Raw genomic sequence first — 21709 nt, 5'->3', positions numbered from 1 at the left:
AGAAGTGAAGTAGAAGTGTGGTTTCCCTGACAACACAAAGGACCCGATAGGCTCCAACTTCAGCCATAGCATCTACTTCCCAAGGCCTGAACTCTCACCACCCCTGGGCTCCATATAAAAGCATCAGAGTGAGTTTGGAGGCAGAGGAGAAAGCCTTTGGCTGGGTCCTAACCCAGACCCCGGTGCTGACTTTCGTGTCCTGGGATGGTTTGACTCCATGTGCCCAGTGGGGTTGAACGTCGGTGGACAAAGGCAGAAATGGCTGCTCTGGGGCCTTGAGGAATGATTTGATTTGGGGCCAGCAAGACAACTTAGCAGGTAAAGACGCCCGCTGCCAAGCCGGATGCCCAGGACTCATGTGGTGAGAAGAATCAACTGCAAGTTGTTCTTTCACTTCCACACATGTGTGCACTCACATACACACAGGCACACATGTGTGCACTTACATACACACAGGCACACACGCACAGACACACACACACCATAAATTGGAAGGAAGGATTCCTTGATGGTCTGGGAACGGAGCTCAGTTTACATAGTTCCTAACTGGCATGCACAAAGCCCTGGGTTTGGTCGCCAGCATAAAACAAGGCATGGTGGGACACACCTGTAATCTTATTACTTGAGAAGTGGAGGCCGGAAGATCATAAATTCAGCTACACAGGTAGTTAAAGACCAGCCTGGGTTACATGAGACCCTGCACTCTCTACCACCACCATCACCACCCCCCCAAAAAGAAAAAGGTTTTAATTATGGTGGTAGGACTTAATTATTGGGGTGGTACACACCTATAATCCCAGCTCTCAGGGATGCTAAGGAGAAAGGATGACAAGTTTAAAGCCGGCCTGAGCTGCATAGCAAAATCCTGAGGTGGTGGGAAAAGGGCCATACCAGAAAGTCTGTGCACAGAAAAGTACTTTCCTCCCAGGCTGCAGATAAGGCCCAGGTCTGAGGAGAGCTGGCAAGTTTCAGGGACCCAGTTAGGTCCGAGAGCCAGGGAGTGAGCCATCGGTCATCGTGTGTGAGCATGGTAAGGACCAGGTTCTCCCTCTGTCCCTACCCCACTCCCACGGCCATCTGACTTCAGGAAGCTAAGCCCTTCCCTGCCTCCCACAGTGTCCTGGTCCTGCTGACATCATGCACACATGGAAGAGAAATCTGTGAGATTCCAGCGGGGCCAGAGTGTGGGAACCAGGACAGATGCTATTGGCACTACCCCAGGCCGAGACTGCTCCAGAGCCCCTGGGTGCTGCCAAGGGGGCTCTGGAATGTGTCTGGAGCCGCTGGCTTCCTCCACAGAAGGCTGTCCCTTAGGGCCTGGGGAAGCTGGGGAGGTTCTGAGGCTGTTCCAGCTCCGAGCGGCCATCTCAGGACGTGTGCTCTTTCAACATGGGAGGGGGACGTGGCTGAACATCCAGTATCAGGGCTTCAGGTCACCCTCAGGAGCCCTCCCAGGGGACAGTATGACCATCGTGACCTCTATGGTCCAGGGCTAAGAAAAAAGGATCAAGTCTCATATTGTCCCCCACATCGCACAGAAAAGAGACAGCGTGTGTGTGTGTGTGTGTGTGTGTGTGTGTGTGTGTGTGTGTGTGTGTGTGTGTGTATGTGTTCATGTGTCTATGTTATAGACAGACAAACAGACAAAGACAGATGGTCTCGCTCTCATCCCCACCAGCCCCAGGGGAAGCTGTGCACTGCCTGTTCCACACATGTGGCTCCCAGCAGCTGCGCATTCCGTCAATGACCAGCTGTGGTGGCAGCTGTGGAGGTGGAGAGTGAGCTCTGATGGGTCCCAGGAGGGAGGGGGAGGGCAGGAAGGGCCTGAGATGAGCAGGGGTCAGGGGGTGAGACAAGGAAGCTCATGGTGTTCTCAGGCTGGAACACAGAGTAGAAAAGCAGCCACTAGGAAACTGACATCTGGGCCTTGGCACAGAGAGTCTGGGGAGGTCAGGGCAGCCACAGAGTGCCCTAGCATAGCATGAGTAAGAAGAAAGAGACTACACAGTGAGGTACCCGGGCCTAAATCTCAGGCCTCACAAGAGACACAAATTCGAGGATGACTGACTGGCTTGTAGGAGGTGAAGCCAGCGGTGTGAACGAGTCACCTAGGGAGACGACACATAGAGACAAAGGCTGACCGTAAGGGGCACCGCACCCTCCGAACACCAGGCACCGTGTGTCATTTCATCCCCACAAGCCTACAGCAGCAAGAGCTTCATCATTAGCCCATTTTATAGGCGTGAAAACCAGTTCCACTGTGTGCACTGGGAAGTATTCCTGCCCCTCTGGAGATTCCAATGCCTCAGACACAAAGGGAGCAGAGCGGCAAGGCACAGCATAGAAGCCACATGGTTCAAAGATGCTTCCGACGAAGGGACAGTCCTGGCCGTGATTATGCTGTCTCCCCAGGGATCCCAGCACTGTCTTGTCCACAGAAAAGGTAGAGACTTCCAGGGACCCTCCCATTTCTGTCTAATCACTAGACATTCAGCCAGCCTGTACCAAACACCTACGATGTGCCAGACTCTGCCAGACGGTGGGAGTTAACAGCGACGAGCCCGGCACAGTTCCTGCTTTTATGGGGATTCCAAAGCTGTCCCCAAGACAGACGTAAATTATTGCACAATCCTTAACTTACCAGCTGCTGCCAAAGCATCTCTCACACCCCACCCTGAGATCCGTTTCCCCACAGCGTGAGAGGCCCCATGGTCAGCCCAGCAGAGGGTTCTGGAAAGCTGGTTCCATGTACGGCACACATGGAAGCTAACCATTTAGAGCCTGGGCCACATCTGTTTGGTGATCTGAGAGAGATGGGACTGACCTAGTGTAGCTTTGGAGATTGAGAAATCACCAGCAGAGCTGAAACCTGTCCCTGAGTCTCTCCTACTTGCTCAGGGCCAGAGCAGAGCGACTGTCTGACACACTGCAGGAGACATCTGTTGGAGAAGAACTCAGAAGCAAGCAGAAGCAATCTGGGGGAGCCTTGGAGTAGCGGAAACTCTCAGTCTAAGAGAGGGAGACGGGGAAAGGACTGCTCTTCTCCACACTTCCCTTGTCTCTATGCTGGTTGGCCTGGAACTTGCCGTGTAGACAGGCTGACCTCGAACTCATAGAGATCGACCATGCTCAGCTTGGAAGCCATTTTTAGTGCCTACCCATCTTAAAACAAAACAAAAACAAACAGACCCTAGCTAGACTCCTCCTTTCTCTTCCCCTGGCTTAGTGTACAGTTCCAGCCTTGCTTCTCAAGCTAGAGTTCTGACAGCCCATTTATTACACACCTACCATTACATGCCATCCATGGCCCCAGACGCTGGCCACTCAGTAATAGATACAAGACACACGCCTCTGTTGCCAATCGGTTTCCCTTCTTATGGGGCATTGACAGTAAGTAAATAGACACGGAAAATAGAATGTAAGCTACGTTCTTGGACGCTGTGGAAAGAATATGGAGAGGTAGAAGGCATAGACAGATGGGGGGCTGGTGGCTACTTTGGGGGTAGTCGGGAGAGTCCTCTATGGGGATGTGACAGCAAGAGTAAGACAGCAGATGGAGGAAGACCTGATGTGACCTGACACAAGAGAAGATCCTGGGAAGGGACATCAGCATATCCAAGGCTCAGACTCAGGGACAAGCATGGAGCACCCGCAGGGAGGAAGGCAGGAAGGCTGGGGTCTCTGCAGAAGTGAGGCAGAAACTGGCTGGGGATGAAGCTAGAGATACCTAGGGACAAGAACTCACCAGGCGGCCATACCTTGTGTACCCTGGACTGTTCGGGAATCAGTACTGGTATTGCCCCCCTTCAATCTTACAGATGCTGAGGTTGAGATAATAAATTATGCACTTGCCCTGTGTAGATGCACGAGGAACAGCTAGCGATTGGTTCAGGATGTGGTGGGAAGTCTGGGTGATGCTCAGTGGGAGGTGACATGCTCTGGTGGCATTTGAAAGGGTCACGCCCAAGTCCGGGCAGCATTCTTTGGGCTCCCGCTGAGCATTCTTGGTTCTCCCAGCCTTCTGAGTATTCTCCCTTTCCTAGGCCACTCGCTAGCAACCTGGTCTGGTGAGTCTTCTCTCGAGCCTTTCAGGTGTGTCCAGCCTTTTACATTGACACACGACGCTGTTTCCACAAGGTTCACACTCAAGAACTATGCAATAGGGGTTGGGGATTTAGCTCAGTGGTAGAGCGCTTGCCTAAAAGCATAAAAGGCCCTGGGTTGGTTCCTAGTTCTGAAAAAAGAAAAAAAAAAAAAAGAACTATGCAATAGAGTTGTTGGTGTTTCTTTTTACACACACACACACACACACACACACACACACCCCCCAATGCTTTAAGTAAGTTTTCAATTTTATGTTGGGTGCGAGTGACCCCTGATCTGCAGGTTTTACTCGACTGTAAGGAGTTGCTTTGAGCAGTGCAACTCAACTGGGGGCCATTTTTCCCGTTTGGTGTTATCTGCAGATTTTCTAGAAAAGTCTGCTTGCATCTAGTGGGAAGTGGTTAGTTAACATTCTATCGGCCACAGAATAGCCACAAGCAGCAGTTACCCAACTCCAAATATTAGTAGTACCAAGGTTGAGAAGGCCTGTGCTGGGTTAGCACTAGCCAATCAGAACATCAGGGAAGCTGTATATACAAAGGTGTTCTAGGAGCCACAGTGGGGGCAGAAAGAAAGCAAGATATAATGGCTCACACCTCTAATCGGGAGGCTGAGTCTAGGGGCTCTTGAGTTCAGTATCAGCCTGGGCTACATACTGACATTAAAAACAGGGAAAAAGAATAGGAAGGAAATAAATAATAAAAAATAAGGAAGAAAAAAAGAAAATAGCCGAATTAAAATGTATGCATTTAATATATATATATATGAATTTGAATTAATTGGATTTGACCAAACTTGACAACCTGAGTCGAAACTCTAGGACCTGTGTGGTGGGAGGAGAAAATGAATTCCTACAATCTCTTCTTGCACCTCCGCAGGCACACCACACGTGTGTGTGTGTGTGTGTGTGTGTGTGTGTGTGTGTGTGTGTTATGCACATATATTGGTGCATGTGCACAGACTAAATAAATAGGTGCGAGTTTTAGAACTCCTGTTGTGTTGCAATCAGTCTGGTTTAAGGTTCTTCAGGCGTGTGTCTGAAAGCCGCTGTGTTCCTGGGACAGCACTAGGCTGGTGCTAGATTACCCAGCCTAATGTCTGGGAGCTCTGTAAGGTAACAGAGCCAACTTATTTCTCTCCGAAATCAAACTGCCCTGTGAGAAACCAGCTCTTCTTCCTCGGCCTGAGTTACTCTACCCATCTCCTCTCATTTGGACAGTTAAGGGTTAAACGAATTAAAAATGACAGAACCGCGTAGAATAGCAGTTCTCACCCTGTGGGTCTCATCCTGAGACCCTTTGGGGAGTCAAACGACCTTTCCACAAGGATTGCCCAAAACCATAGAAAAACAACAGACATTTACATTATGATTCGTAAGAGTAGCAAAATTCCGGTTATGAAGTAGCAATGAAAATAACTTTCTGTTTGGGGGTCACCACAACATGAGGACCTGCATTAGGAAGGTTGAGAACCACTGACCTTTCTAGCTGCTCCGCCTCCACCCATTTGTCCTCTCCCACAGCTTTAAAGGCCGTCTATTACTTAATGGCTTCCAAATTTAGATCTTTTTTCCAAACTCAATATTCCCTATTTAACTGGGCAGTGTATTTTGGGGACCTGGGACCTCTCTCGAGAACATGGCCACCACAGAGCCCTTACCTTCCCCTGCAAATCCGCCAACCCTTGCTCTCTCAGCCAATCACGTGGAACCAGTAGCTGCCTTTCTAGGAAAGGCCCAGTGCATGCATTGGGCAATCTCTACACTGGTTGAGGTTCCCACTGCTTTGGCATGTGCCCACAGAAATTATGTGAGTGCTGAGGGCATTTGGAACGGGAGAATTGGTGCGTGCGGCTGGGGTGGCCAGCAGTTTCCCGATACCAGCCATTCATGCTAATCATATCTCTTCATCTATATGCATGAGTTTCTATGCTTGGCCGTGTGGTTATGTGTGGGTCAGAATGGCAAGAGGCCTGTTCTTTCCCATCAGGAAGTGTCTGCAAGCGGATGTTACTATGGTGAAAGTGTAAACAGACTCAGGTGACCAACCCCACTTACCTACACCAAAAGCTGGCTGTCTTCTGTGCCTACCCCAGTGAGCAGGACAAAAGGAAAGAACTCCTCTGGTCACCGGCCCACCACACCCATCTCTACCTCTCCACCTTGGAGAATTTGCCCTCAGTTTCCCTCTGCACTTCTCTGAGTACCGAGACCTAGGAGGATGACTGCTGGTTTTGTCTGTTGTCAGACAGGCTCCCCCAGAAAGAGAAGCTGAAGGCTCCTTTCCTCTCCCTCTCCCTGATGTCTGCCAGGATAGGTGTCATTAAAGGAACTGGGGTGTCTCCCAGGGACACCCCACCAACCACCACACCCTACCTATCTTCTCCCTTTCTGTGCTCCCTCCTACAAGATGGAAGCTCAAAGATCTTGGCCTCTGTGAAGTCAGCACTTGGGATGCGAAGGCAGAAGGGTCGGGGATCAGTAGTTCAAGATCATCTTCTGCTCCACATCAAGTTCAACGCCACTTTGGGCTCTATGAGACCCTATCTCCCCTCCTCCATCCTTCTCAGCTGGCGAGCAGCCGCCCCTTTTGGGGTTCACCAAAGGACTTCGAAGTTCTGAGCATCCCACAGCGCGTGCCCTCCCTCCCCCATACACGCACGCTTTGGTCCCCTATGGAAGGAGAGACTGAGGAAATACTTCCAAGAGGTCACAGGCACCGCCAGTAACCTTTCCAAACCTATCTGCCCGCCTTGGGCTCCCTAGAGCAGGAAGGTGCAGGTCTGTCCCTTATAAAAAGCTGAGGCACGGCAGAGCTAAGTCTGTCGCACAGAACTAGGGACAGATCCGAATTCTCTGGGCTTCCCCGTGGGGCCTCCCAGGGCACCTGCCCAAGGCCACCCAGCGCGCCAGCCCAGGCAGCGCCGGTGGAGCGGAGCCGGACCTCCCAGCGGCCGATGGGGGCGGTGACCGCCCGGGGCCTTCCCACGGTTCGGTGGCGCGTCACCGCGGGGGCGAGGGGGCGCCGGGGCGCCCTGGGCTGCGGTGCAGGAAAGGGCCCTGGGAAAGGGCGGCGTTGGCTCCTGGGCCGGGGCGGGGCTGAGGCGGGGCCCAGAGACCAACTCCAGGGATCGCAGGGCTGGGACCCCGCAGCCAGCTTTCGCCATGAAGCGGCCCAGGGCGCCCAGTGGCTCCGACGGCGAGTCTGATGGACCCATCGACGTGGGTCAGGAGAACGATCTTAGGTAAGACAGGGTGGGGCGAGGGCTGTCGGGGTGAGAGAATCCAGCACACTCAGGTTTATGCGCAGCCCGCAGGTGTCAGCCAAGGTGCGGGGGCGTGTGCAGCGACTCCAATGTGTCCATAGCACCAGCGCGGCGGGTTCCTGGATACTATGAACCCTAATACCCTGAACCAATTACAGTTCAGGACGCTGGGATGGAAGGGCAGTTCAGCTGGAGGATATTATGTCATTTGGCTACTCCCAGGAAGGCCCCTGAGAAGTTTTCCTGAAGACCTTAGGAAACCTTCATAGAAGGTTTGCCTGTAATTTGTCTCCTATGAAGACATCTGAGCTTCCCCCATTTCACTCTTCCGTGGAAACGGTTTTCATATGGCACACAAAAGCACTGGTTTGGGGTGTCCTTTTCCCTTTGAGCATACTGGGATTTGGGTTTATATCCTGAAGAAAATAGCCAATTTGTAAAAGCCTAGACTCCAATCTTTGGTACCCCTTTACCAAACCACCCAAGTTGGCAGTGTTGTTCCACTTTTGTTAACTAATCTAACTTCTAAACCCTGGGGAACAAATTGGATTTGTACAATCCTTGCTGCCTCTCAGCTCTATGACTCCATAAGCTTCAGTTTTCTGATCTATAAAATGGGTATAAATAATAAGGCCAGTTTCATAGTGGGTGTAAAAACCAAATGGAGGAATGTCAAGGCCTTAGCAGTGGCTCACGGTGAATGTGTGGTGTCAGGCTCTCACTGAGAGAGTCTTTAGGCCCTTGCCGCCCAGCCCACAGCTGCCACCAACTCACCTTATAAGGCCTTTCCTTTCTTCTTTTCATTCTTCCTCCCCCTCCTTCTTCTCTCTCCCCCTTTTTCTTTATTCAGTGCTAGGGACTCGATCCAGAGCCTGGTGCATACTAGCCAAGAACCCTGTCACCATGCAGTTTTGAGCCTTTGGTTTCCCTGTTCCCACGTGGAGAATAGGATAGGAATGGAAAGGAACCAGCTTCTGAAGCAGCTCGTCTCTCTTGCTCTACTAAACCTCACTGTCTCCGACCACCGTGTACATGCCTGGCGCATGCACACATACATAGAATGAGTTCTCTGGTGTGTTTTGGTTTTTCTCTATGGTTTCTCTGTGTAGCCCTGGCCATCCTGGAACTCATTCTATAGACTGGGCTGGCCTCAAACTCAAAGATCCACCTGCCTCTGCCTCCCAAATGCTGGGATTAAAGGCATGCACCACCACACTGTTATGTTTTCTAAGAGGCTACAGCTAGGCATGGGATATATGCCTTTAATACTAGCACTTAGGGGGCAGAGGCAGGCAGATCTCTATAAGTAGCTAGGGGTACCTTTTGACTTAGTGAGACCCTATCTAAAAAAGGGGAGGGGTAGAGGAGGGCTAATCTCTCTAATCTCTCTCTCTCTCTCTCTCTCTCTCTCTCTCTCTGTGTGTGTGTGTGTGTGTGTGTGTGTGTGTGTGTGTGTGTGTGTGTGTGTGTGATCCTCAAATCTTCCAGGTTAGGCTGGGGATGTATAACACAACTCCTTATATAGATCCTTTAAAAATTGCTTAGCAGAAACCACTATTTAGAGAAATAATTCTCAAAGCCTGTTTATGCTGATAGGGAGGGGCCCAGCACCCCACGGTGATGGAGAACAGAGGATCTCCAATTCAATGCCATCAGGTCTTTAAGGACCAGAGTACAAATCAATGCCAGAGAGCTGAGGTGGATCAGTCAGACTTCTGTCCTTCAGGAATATACTACAGCCAGGGCGGTACCTGCCCGGGGATACAGTGATTCTGAAGGGATGGCGGAGTCAGAGTGTGGGCTTTGAGGGCCCCCAAGTGGGAGAGGCCACTCACAGCCACCGGTGACGATAACAGCTTCCTGGTGGCGGTCGCATAAGGGCTAAGGTGTAAAGGGTCACTGCAGGATTTCCCCCTATATCTTTTTATCGTTTTTTTAACAGAGCCCATTGTTAGGATCTGGTCTAGAAGACCAGACTGCGCCCAGGAGGGAAAGCAGCTGGACATCTGGCAGGCTGACTTATAGATGCTTCTTTGTAGCACATCCCAAAGGGCCCTCCCCCCAGCAGACATAAATGCTTCGATTCAGAGACCACTGAACGATGCCTGCTGTGGCCTAGACGCTGGACTGGACATCCAAGCCCAGATGTATCCTGCCCAGCCTCTGCCCTCAGGGAATTCTCAGAGAAGAAGGGTTTCATATACAAAGAAAGCCAGAGAAACTGCGGCAGGGGCCAAAGGGTTAGGGCAGGCAGACTCTGGGGGTCAGAAGTCGTACACAATCCCTCAGGCTCAGAGCTGCGAGACCAAAGGGAGCATACATGGTGTGTTCTGGTGTCACCAAGGGACATCTTCCCGGTGCTACTAGCACCCTGTTCCATCCATGGGAGTCACCCACAGCACTCTTGTGTGAACTTGGCCCCCTGAAACAGTCTGGATCCACACAGAAGACAGCCTCTCCCTTACCCATCTTCAAATAGTTCACGAGCAGCTCTTGTACGTCAGCCTGGGAGTCAGGGTCTACGTGCTGTTCCTTCAATAATCAAGGCACCTGGTAGTCTTTAAAGTCAGGGAGACCTGAGTCCTTCCCCACCACTTCCTTGTGTTAAGTGACGTTTTACCCTTTCCTGGACCGAAGGTTTTCTTTTTTTTTTTTTTTTTTAAAAAAAGGTGAGCATGAAGCTTGTGTGAGATTGTCATCTACATACAGCACGTGGCTCCTTGCCTTGGCACACGGTGGGTTCTAATAAGTGTCGCCACACTGTGGGGATGGTGCCATTCATGAGGCAGCGAGGTTCGATGGAAAAACTAGAAGTCATAAGACTGCATTACGAGGCGTGAGTCTCAACTCTGCATCGGCCGCATCCCTCCCCCTGAAATGATTGTTTTCCCTAAGTCCTGTTGTGCAACATAAGAGACAAATGGTTATGTGCTGCTGTCTAGAACAGACAGTGCAGCCCACAAGACAGACATGGCGGGATGGTGCATATTTGAGATACCTTGGCAAGAACGCTGAATTGAAAACCAGTAGGTGTGGGGCTGGAGAGATGGCCCAGTGGTTAAGAGCACGGGCTGACCCTTCTGGGATTGAGTCCTAGCACCAGCTTGGCAGCTCACACATGCCTGTAACCCAGGTTTTAGGGGATCTAATGTATTCTTCTGCCACAGACATACGTGCAGGCAAAATACTCAAACACATGAAATAGTGGTTTTTAATAAGGTAGTGGATGTGACTCTGAATTTTCCCCTCTGTTTGCTGTGTGGCTGGCCAAAGGTCCTTTTTCCTCTCTGGGTGTTCTCATTTTACAAATGGTCTTAGTTCTGTGTGACCGTCCATCAGAGCATGCCTTGGCTTGACACTAAATGAATGGAGTCACCTCCAAGGGTCCCACACAGGGGAGTTCCCGGTAGAGTTGGGATTAGGGGTGTTCAGGACTGGCAGGCAGACCACTTAGAAAGCCACACTACCTGAAGAGACTAACTTGGAATTCCACTGAGGGGCTGCAGGAAGCCCTCAGAGATCCTGGAGCTCACATCTTTCTGGGGCCATGAAGATCTCCCTGGACCCTCAGAGGAGAATCTCCCAGCCCTCCTCTCATTATCAGGGCCAGATCCCAGGCTGTGGTGAGCTCTGGCTGAGAGCCTCAAGGATAAGGGGATTGGAGGACTAGTCAGACAGACAGGAAGTCAGACTTAAGAAGAAAAACAATGCTGAGTTGGGAGCCAGAAGATAAGTTCCCATGATGCTTTGCCCTTGAGCAGCTGTGTGGGCTGGATGAGCCACTCTGGCCCCCCGAGGCTCAGTATCCTCATCTGGAAAATGGACTTTTATAAAACCCAGAGGAGAGATGCTTGGCAGTGGTGCCAAGCAAACTGTAAGGTGAGATTCGCCTGGGAAATTTAGAGGAAGGGGCAGATCGTGCGGCAGGGTTGAATTGACCAAGAGACTGGGGAAAGGTGGGACTTGGAGGGAAAGTGCACTTGGCCCTGAAGCTGGGTGTTGCTGTGTCAACCTCTGACAGATGGTCCCTGAGGAGGGATCAGACTGAGAGGCAGTGACGTGCGCAAGGCTAACCCAATACCCAGAGAGACGCTTTATCCTGCCAAGGAAACAAAGGCTGTGTTTCTTATGTACCTTGGCTCTTAGAGCTTGTCCCCAGTGAACCAGAGACGCTTTGCAAACAAGCTGCCCCTCAGATCTCAGCTCTGGCTCTCAGGGCCCTGCCTCCCAGGGGTTTTCACAGGCCTCTGAGCAACTCTGTTTGTCCAGATGTGAGGGCGAGTGATACCTTTTTCCAGATGTGCCTGGGACAAGCCTGAGGTGTGTGATATGTGCTCGCTCCTGCAGCCACCGTTCCGTGAGGCACTGATGAAAATGTCCCAACCTCAGATGCCACGGAGATAGTCACATAAGCTCAGACCCTCCTGGGGAGCCGCATACACCCCATCCCACAAAGGCCCAGAAGGCAGATTTCTGTGGTAGCTACATTGTCTGTGACAGTAAAGACAAGAGGGGAAGTAAGAAATCCTACCATGAGATCCTCCCTGTCCCATACTCGTTGAAGACCTGAGCTACACTAGTGAGTGAAACAGACAAGCTCCACACTCCTGGGCCCGTCGGAGAGAGATGAGCGTTAATCAAATAATCGTGCAAAAGTAAAGCAATAAGTCAACATGGATTCGGTGGGTGCAGGAATCTGGGAAAGTAAACATCAGGGACATCTAGCAGATTGGTAATCGTAAAAGGGGGAGCAGGGAGGAGCTCCTAAAGGCGGTGATGTTTGGTGGCAATCTGAAGGACAGTTGAGGTTAAACTTGTGGTGAGGAGATAGGCTGGACCAGAGACTCCTAGAGCCCAGAACGCACAGGCAAATGTAGGATAGTTAGCGTGCTTTCACAGGCTGGAGCATGCAGAGCAAGAGACAGTCAGAACCAAGAGGTGACAGGAACCAGCTGGACCAACCAAAGGATGGATCTTAAAAGCACTGAGAAGCCACAGAGGAGATTTAAGATGGACAAGATCAATTTTGCATTTAAAGGATCACTACTTCACGGGAGTGGCAATACAGAAGGTTGGTTACAGGGGACCCAAGAGACAGTTCTTCATGGAAGCCTGCGGGTGAGAGACATAGACAGAGGACCATGGATATCAAGAAGAGAGAGGTGAAACCATATAGATGTAGAATAGGCAGGTTTTAACCAGGAGAGTGAAGACAAAGAGTTCAATCAAAGAAAATGCCAAGGACTAAGAGCTGGGGGAAGAGTAGAGGGGGAGAGGGACCTTTGCTGAGATGGAGAACGTAGGTAGACAAGGAGTAGGTGTTGGGCAAAGTCAAGTTTGAAATGTTTGTTGACATTCCAAAATGGCAGGAGAGGCACCTTGCCCAAAGTTGTGGAGCTGAGCATCTGTAGGGTTGGGTCCTAGATGCTCTCCAGTGAATCTCCGCCAGCTGACAGGGCAGTTAGAGCAAAAAGCCATCCTGAGGGGAAGCAGTTGGAGTGGTTATTCTGATCAAAATCTGGGCAGGAAACCCCTCCGCTAGAGGCTTTGTAATACAACTATTGGGATTGCAGCCTGAGCTGCAAAGGAAGGCACGGCCATGGGAGGGAGAGCAAGGATACCCAGACCCGTGCCTTCTGGGAGGGAGGCCAGAGCAATGTCCCCGAGCGTGCGCGAGAGGAGACTGTGACCCAGATGCCGCCTCCGCCTCGCCCCCGGCCGCGCCGCGTGGGAGGAGGCGGCAGCTGCGGGCCGGGTGGAGGGCGGGCGGCGGCGCTCCGGCCCGTGGGAAGCGGCGGCATCTGCGCTTTCCACGCTCCTTCTCAGCGGCTAGCTCTGAAATTTAACCCGCCCGGCCCGGCCGGGCCGCCGCTGGCCCGCGCCCTCAGTCAGCCCGCCCCCGGGATCGGGTTGCAGGACCGGAGAGGGAGCATCTTGGTTCGCTGTTCCCCGACGGCTTGCTGCCCACAGAGGCAGGGGCTAAGTGAGCCACCCGCAGCCACCAGGGGCTAACAGGCAGGAAGCTGGGAGAGCACGGAGGTCTTGGCCCTGAAGAAATGGGTCTCCGGGGAGAAAGGGAGAGCGGGCGACTTCTCTCCTGCACGTTTCTGCGTCCCTTCCTGGCCTAGGACACTGTGGCCACCTGGGAGCCCCGCCCTTACGCACCCCATTCCCCCACTCCCTCTGGGCCTGTTGCCAGCTGGGCCTCCCAGGTCAGCCTAGGCCAGGGAGATGATCCCTCAGCTCTGAGAAACTAGCCTTTCTCTTCCCCTGCAGCCAGATGGCCAGACCGCTGACCACCCCCAGCCCTTCGCAGATGCAAGCCCGGAAGAAGCGCAGAGGGGTGAGTGTGCAACAGCCTTTAAGGAGCTCAAGCGGGGCTTGCACTCAATCCCAGGAGGCGGTGCCCATCAGCCCAGCTGACTGCACAGGTTCAAACCCAAGCCCTGCCCATTAGTTTCCTGGAGGCTGGGCATGCCATCTCCCCTCCAATACCTTGCTTCTTCCTCTGAGTGACAGGTGGCACCTACTTCAAAAGACTAACTTGTTTGTCTTTCAAATTCACTTTGTAGTTGAGGGTGCCCTTGAACTCCTAATCCTGCTGTCTCCGCCTCCCAAGTGCTGAGATTACAGCCAGCATCATCACACCTGGGTTTTACAGTACTGAGGATTTAGTTAATCCAGGCCTCATGCATACCAGAGGCACGCACAGTACCAACTAAACTACATCCCCAACCGCCAAAGGGCTATTCTAAGACAGTACATCTCCATAAACTCTGAGTGCCACCCGTTAATACTTTTGTCATAGTCTGCCCTCCGCCCTGTTTTCCTCTGACCGCATAACTTTCTTTTGAGCCAGGAGGTGCCCAGCCACTCTCCATCTCAGTCCATCCCACTTTTCCTGAGCCTCCAGAGACCCGGGATCCAGTCAGAGCCAGCCAGTCCACTCGTTCACTCACTCACTCACCAGAAGACTTGGTCAGACTTTCCCAACTTCATATCCTGTCTCTAAGAAGTGAGGGGTTATAATTTCTGCCCAGCTACAAGGATTCTGTTGCCAGAATTGTGTGGGGGAGACAGTGTGAACGAAGGCCTCTGTGTCTGAAGAGAGCAACCTCACAAATCTGGTGTTCTCGTGATCCAGCAACTGGCCTAGCCGAGGCCCCCAGGTCTGCACCACTGCTGAGGCTGGGGGTCCCTGTTCTGATGGGCAGTGAATGTTGTCCCCACAGACCAGTACAAGTACAAGAGGCCTGAATGCCAATCCCAGCTAAGCAAATTATTGTCATTCTGAACTCTCGTTCTTGTCCTCCATAAATAAAGAATAGATTTACTCCCTAGGAAAAAATATCCTAGGGGAAATAGGACTCAGTGTCTGCCAGGGCACACTGGGAAGTGGGAGGAAATGCCTACGGGGAACATCTCCACACTACTTTTCAGATCATAGAGAAACGGCGCCGAGACCGCATCAACAGCAGCCTGTCTGAACTGCGACGATTGGTCCCCACTGCCTTTGAGAAACAGGTATGTGGCACTGCTGGTTGTGTCAGAGGCACTACCAAGTGTGTAGAAGGCAGTGTCTGGTTCTCATGGCGTCTCCTACTGCCTGTAGGAAGACGGCACAGAGGGTACGTATGGTCTGAGTTCAAATCCACGGCAGCCACATGGCTGTGTACAGCTGGAGCACCAGCACTGGGAGGAGAGACGGGCAGGTGCCAGGAGCTGGAACAGTGGTGGCTTGAGTCCAGTCTGGGTCTCACAATCTGGAAGGAGAGAAGTGACGCCAGTAAGCTGTCGTCTGACATACAGGAGTGTGCATGTGCACGGGCACGTACACGTACACGCACACGCACACGCACACGGTTTTTTAGATGAAGGGCTGGAGAGATATCGAGCAGTCAAAAGCACATGCTGCTCTCCAGAGGACTAAATTGCCATCCATTACCCCATATGACCCCAACTCCAGGAGATCTTCTAGCCTTTGCAGGTACCTGAACACACGTGGATGTACATTCACTCAGATACAAAGACTACATAGAAACAATAAAAATGTAATGAAAAATAAGAATGATACTCTATGTATCTCCTGACCTCCACATGTATACACATATGCACCCCCCACACATGCATATATACAAAGTGTGTATGCCATACACATACACACACATACACAAGTATGTCTCATTATCACTGGCCAGGGGACACGGGGAATGGACAATTGTGTTTAGCAATGTGTCTCAGGCTTTATACCTGACTTGTATTCCTTTGGATTAAATCCTAAAAGTGATTCTGAGAAATAGGGATTATTCTGCCCATTGCACAGGCGAGAAAAGCAAAGGACGGAGGTGTCACGTGATTCTAGCTACTCCGTTACCCAGATTACATAAATGTCTGAGCAGAAACAGAGCATGTGGCTGTATCACATATCCTCTGACATTTCCAGAACTCTCTGAAAGTAAAACAGGCCACCCAGAGACTGAGCGCCTGTCATCGAGCATGGTAGGGGACAGGGACTACAGAGGAGAGACAAACGGTCGAATTGGAATTGGACTGCTTCAAAGATTCCTTCGATGTGCTCAAGGCCCAGGTCACACATCATCTGTCTTCCCTTAGGCCAGTAAATGCAAGTTAACAGCTGCTCATTAAAACCTCCTCAGAGCCAGCCATGGACTAGACTTGGTGTCTATATTTAAAGGACTGGTATGGAGATTCGAACCCTTCCTACGGGAACCAAGGTTCCCTGGAGGTTTACGAAGCATTTCCCGAGAGAGAACAGAGGAAGGGCAAGGACTCCGGCTCAGCGATTTGTGCTAGGACTTGGAGATTCCTGGGTTCCCAGGATAGCAGGTCTACGGGGCAAGTGGAGTCTGGTGATGGTAGACGAAGCCACAGAGGTAGACGAGTGTCTGTGGGAAGAGCAAACAGTGTATGGGGCTGACAATCACTGGGAGCATTTTTTTAAGAGACAGAGACCCCCAAGAGGCAAGACAAAAGGAGGCTACAGAAGAAGAGGTCTCCAGTGAGGCCATCAAATGGTGGCTGGGGGTGGGGGCGGTTTACTATGCAGCTCAGCAGTGCTGCAGACAGGTGGACTGCGGCGTGAACTGGCGACCATCTTTCAGATCTGGAGAGCTTGGACCAAATAGTAGCTCTGGTAACCAGGGAGTGGGAGGAAATGGAAGGTGGTGAATGCTGGCCAGGACAGGAGGGCAGAGAGAAACATCTATCAACTTCGGGCTGCACCCTCTGCCTTCTCTCTCCACAGGGCTCCTCTAAGCTGGAGAAAGCTGAGGTTTTGCAGATGACCGTGGATCACTTGAAGATGCTCCATGCCTCTGGTGGCGCAGGTAACAGTGCTCTATTCTCTCGGGAGTTACTCACATTACAAGTACTTCGACACGGGGCCCCGGGGAGCAAAGGGTGAGCTGGTGCCCAAAGCAAGGTTGTAACTGGCCTTCTGGCTCTCGGTCTGTGGAAGGACGGAAGGAAAACCTTGTTTGTTTTGAGAAAAGGGTCTCACTCTATAGCCCAAACTGACCTTGAATTCACAAATCTTCCAGCCTCATCCTCTAGAATTCAGAGACGACAGACATGAGCCACTACACTCAGCTGTCTTCCTTCTTCCGTTGTCTCCCTCACTACTTCCTATATCTCCTTTTGTCCTAACCCTTTCCTCGGTTCAACTCCTCCCAGTCTTAGAGGATTGTTCTGTGTAACAGGCTTCCAGAAGTCTCACCAGCAAGACCTGGTCAATGGGTAGGTCAGATAAGCAAATGCTCGCTAGGATCCCAGGCTTCAGCCAACCTGAATCCTGCCTGAGATTTTTAGCCATAGACATCTCGTTAGTGTCTCTACTCACCGGCCTAAGCTTCTGAAATGCTGTTGTACCCTTGGAAGTGCTGGGAGACGCTCACAGCCGCTAGGGGATTATAGGAAGATACAAATCATTCCATCATTTGCCTCCAGTTAAAATAATGGAGCGCATGACTTTTCAGAGCCTTCCAGGTGAATGGATACATTGTCTCAAAACTTCTAGGCGTTTCTAGTGATTTCGCCTCCGCAAGCCTTCATATTCCACCAGCCTTAGCTACAAAGATAGAAATCCCAAGAGTAGCTTTCTGGAAGAGAACGGTGGCATTTTAAGTTGTTCAAACTGGAGCGACTCAGCAGTGGCCCCTAGGGGAAGGCTGCTCTGAAGGATCCCCCCACCGCCACCCCAGAAAGTATTAGTCTGGACTGGATTGTAGGAATTTTCAAGTTTAGCAGACCCGCCCAATTAACTCTAATGCGGGCTCTCCTTTTGAAAAGTCTGCCAAAGGAAGACGTTTGTAGCCCTGGCATCCAGTGGGGAGATGCTCGGAATCATATTCATGCTTCTCCTATTAAAAGGAAAGTAGTGATTAGCACGTGGGCAGCACTTTAAAATGCTGCCTTATCTCCCCTCATCCTCACAGGAACCAGGAAGGAGGGAGTGTGGGGGTGGGCCGCCCTGGTCAGGCTTTTAATTTGACCCCTGGTTCTGCTGCTTCTTAACTCTGTGACTTAAGACAACTGGTTTATCCTCTCTGCCCCTGAGTTTCCTCAGCTATAAAGTGGGCATGGTAGAAGAGCGTTTATGAGGATGCAGTGGATACCGCAGTGTGTAATACTCAGCAGACATTTGTTTAAAAAGAACAACACAGCCAGGCATGGCGGTGCACACAGGCAATCACAGTTCTCCAGAAGTGGAAACAGGAGGATCAGGAGGAGTTCAAGCTTATGGGAGGCTCTAGTGTGGGCTACATGAATCATTATCTTAAAAACTAGCTAATTAATTAATTAACAGGGGCTGAGGCTGTAGCTCACATGGCAGAGTGCTTGCCTACTAGCCACAAGGCCTGGCTTCCATCCTTAGCGCGGCATAAACCAAGCGTGATGGCACAGGCCCGCTCTCCCACTATTTGGAGGGTGGAGGCAAGAAGATCAGAAGTTCAAAGTTCAACTACCTAATGAGTTGAAGGTCAGCTTGGACTACGTTAAGCTGGGTCTCCAAGCATATAAGGAAATAAATGCTTAAAATGAAAGAGTATGGCAAACACAGACAGGAGACATGTGCCACCACACAGCAGAGTCAAGCCTCACTCCTGCTGAGCTGTCCTGTCCCTCAGAGGGGCCCCGGCCATGAGCTGGGGACAAGATATTTGCTGCCACAGTCAGGAGCCAGTACAGGCTGCTCTTTCTCTGTCCAGGAGGTGCTTGAGAAAAGGGCGGGTATACAGAAGCAGTGGGATGCAGATGCCTCTGGGGACAGGCGTCAATGACATCAGGCCGGAGAGAGTCCTGATAGCAGCTGGGGATGGGGACGGTACATTCCGGACTCTCCTGAGCTGGAGGAGGGACTCTGGTGCCGCAGCTGCTGGCTACCTTTCCATCTGTGGAGCATGGAGTACCACTCCACCCTCTCTCCTCCCTGCAGCAAAGTCTATTCCTCCATGTCCAAGCTAAGGAGCCTGAGGCTTAGGGATGCTGGCCCACGGTCAGGTGACCAGTTTAAGTGGCAGATCTCTGATGCCAGCCCAGTTCTGATGACCTCTAAAGACCCCGCCACTGCGGAATTGACCCTTCTTCAAGTGGCCTTCTACTCCGATGACCGCCGTCATTCTCTCCTCTCCTTAGACCTGCCTCCTTCCAGGCAGGGTCATTCTACCATCTCCTGTGGTCACGGTCTGTCCCCAGGAGTCCGCTTAGTAAAAAATATGTTGGCTGCAAGGTTTTCTTCGCATTAATCATGAAGTGTGAAGACAATAAATTTTGTAATGCAGTGCGATTTCTAGTACTTTTTTAAAGGTTTTATTATTTATTTTATGTATGTGAGTACACTGTTGCTCTCTTCAGACACACCAGAAGAGGGCATCGGATCCCATTACGGATGGTTGTGAGCCACCATGTGGTTGCTGGGAATTGAACTCAGGACCTCTGGAGGAGCAGCCAGTGCTCTTAACCGCTGAGCCCACCTCTCCAGCCCTCCTAGTGCTTTTTAATGAGAGACTGGGACTCAGAAGGGACAAGTCCAAGGTCACTTGGTCATGGTAGGCTATCTAGGTGGGGCAGGTTACAGAGGGTTTAGCCCCCACCCCCAGGTCTGTGCTTCCTCTCCTGGCACTGCCTCATGGCTCTTTACTTTACAGGGTTCTTTGATGCCCGAGCCCTGGCTGTTGACTTCCGGAGCATTGGATTTCGGGAATGCCTCACTGAGGTCATAAGATACCTGGGGGTCCTGGAAGGACCCAGCAGCCATGCAGACCCCGTCCGGATTCGCCTCCTCTCCCACCTCAACAGCTATGCAGCAGAGATGGAACCCTCGCCCACAACCACCGGTGCCCTGGCCTTTCCCGTGTGGCCCTGGTCCTTCCTCCATAGCTGTCCAGGCTTGCCTTCCCTGAGCAGTCAGCTAGCCATCCTGGGAAGAGTGCCCGGCCCCGTCCTCCCCAATGTCTCTTCTCCCCCTTACCCGATCTCAGCCCTGCGGTCCGCACCAGTGCACAGAGTTGCTGGTGCCATTCCCCCAGCCCAGCGGAATTTGCTGCCCAGCCGAGGGGTGACTTCCTCCCAGAGAGCCCACCTTCCTGAGAGGCCAGCTGCCCCTCCACCCACAGCCCTAGGTGTCAGGGCTGCCAGGAGCATAGTCCCCATCCTGCCGTGTTCCTCCCCAGCAGCCCCTGGACCTGGGAAATCTGATGACAATGCGTCTGGTTCTATCTCCAGTTCATCTCCTTCGGGACCAACGGGGAGGCCTGCGGGAGCAGTGTTCTACCACTCCTGGGTATCGGAAATCACTGAAATTGGGGCTTTCTGAGCTGACTCCCGCAACCATCCCCTAGGAACGAGGAAGGTTCTCTATTTTCTCTCCCTGAAGCCCTAAAAGTGGTGTCACCTTTTCTGTTTTGTTTTCTCAAGTGGCTTCTCTGCAGAGGCACCTCTCCTCACCCGTCAGAGCCCCACTCCCTCACCCTCCTCACCACTGACCCCGATACCCACCTGGCTCCCTGCAGCCTTTTGAGAGCTCAGTCTCATTTCCCACTGGCACAGAGGAGTTATGTGGCGTCTTGTGAACCCTTAGGCACTGTGGGTCCAAAGCCAGGTTGCTCCAATGAAGAGGTGAGACACAGAGCCCACCTCAGTCGGGACGACCGGTGGGATTCAGCCATCCCAAGCCAGCAGGATAGAATGTACTCCCTGCTTCCCTTCCTGAAGACAAGAAACGGAGCAGGGGCTGCGGAGAAGTCTCTGTGGCTCACCCCACAACAGTGAAACACAGACCTGTTCTCCGGTACGTCTAAGGCCTGCAGCTACCATCATCCCAACTTCAGTTGTCCATGATCACCTACTGGCTTGACACACCAGGCCAGGCGGATTCTCCACAGAATCGAAGCTCTGTGGCAGGGCGTCCTCACTATCAGGCTTCTAAGTTGCTTCAGACAGGAGCCAGGGTTGGGAAGGCAACAGAAGAACCCAGCTCCCTGTCTCTCAGGCACCACCATCCTCCAGGACTACAGCCCTTCCCACAGGGTTCCCAGTGTGGAGGACCAGTGACCCTGATGGTGGAACCCCCCCAAGAGGCTTTCTCTTGGGATTCAGCCCCAGACATCTGAACTGCCTGGTTTGCATCCGGCTCCCAGAGCCCAGACTGCTGCCACAGCCAAGGGCTGTCAGGCTGGATAAAAATAACCCAGAGGAGGGGGAGAACCACCAGAGGTGGCTCTTCAAGGTCATGGAGTGGGTTGAGGGCCTGAGAGCCTGCTCACCCAGATTTCACACAGCTGGCTCTGCTCAGAGGCCGGCTCACGCCTCAGCTCCACCTCAGGCCCCAGGCTTCTAGTGGGAATAAATGGCCAGTGGAACGACAGAGCCTGAACCAACATTTAGGGTTGTCCCATAATCAGACAAAGTGTGGAAACATTTCTGTCCTCTATGGTGAACACCTGCTCCCCACGGTGCCCTCCAGGACCACCCATGCAACACCTGCTCCCCACGGTGCCCTCCAGGACCACCCATGCCCTCCGGAAGCACCCGGTGAGAACCTAGAACTCACTACCGCTGGGACCGTGCTGATCATGAAAGATGTTCAAGGTCACCCTGGGAAGTCCCCTCCCCCCAACAAACCCCATCCCCAGACTTTGACGGAACCGTGGTCCCCAGAGCTGTTGTAAGGAGCCTGAGAGCGCAAGATTAGAGTTTGAAAAAGCCATGGAGCAAAACGGTCATTTCAGAAAAGTGGGACAGAGGGCAGAGGTCACCCGAGTGACCCAGAAAGTGCTTGCGAATAGGTCAAGAGGAGATAAAGGCTCCCTTTTCTCCCTAA

The 21709-nt window shown here is 52.1% G+C and overlaps 1 protein-coding gene across 1 annotated transcript; it reads left to right on the top strand.

Moving 5' to 3' along the window:
• The first annotated feature begins 7255 nt into the window (after positions 1–7255).
• Heyl (hes related family bHLH transcription factor with YRPW motif like) lies at positions 7256–21355 on the top strand. The gene is made up of 5 exons (XM_032898652.1): positions 7256–7347; positions 13645–13711; positions 14809–14892; positions 16634–16715; positions 19536–21355. The coding sequence occupies exons 1-5, from the start codon at positions 7268–7270 to the stop codon at positions 20201–20203; spliced, it is 981 nt and encodes a 326-aa protein (XP_032754543.1). The 5' UTR covers positions 7256–7267; the 3' UTR covers positions 20204–21355.
• Positions 21356–21709: the final 354 nt, after the last annotated feature.

The sequence above is a fragment of the Rattus rattus genome, chromosome 1 (assembly GCF_011064425.1).
Source record: "Rattus rattus isolate New Zealand chromosome 1, Rrattus_CSIRO_v1, whole genome shotgun sequence".
NCBI lineage: Eukaryota > Metazoa > Chordata > Mammalia > Rodentia > Muridae > Rattus > Rattus rattus.
Note: the sequence above shows the minus strand (reverse complement) of the source record. Positions and strands in the feature narration are given on the sequence as shown.

What these genes read in the sequence shown, in the direction of transcription:
- Heyl (XM_032898652.1), top strand. Translation starts at nt 7,268, where the DNA reads ATGAAGCGGCCCAGGGCGCCCAGTGGCTCCGACGGCGAGTCTGATGGA. An exon ending in CCCGGAAGAAGCGCAGAGGG is followed by an intron (nt 13,712 to 14,808) that starts GTGAGTGTGCAA and finishes ACTACTTTTCAG; the next exon opens with ATCATAGAGAAACGGCGCCG. An exon ending in CCACTGCCTTTGAGAAACAG is followed by an intron (nt 14,893 to 16,633) that starts GTATGTGGCACT and finishes CTCTCTCCACAG; the next exon opens with GGCTCCTCTAAGCTGGAGAA.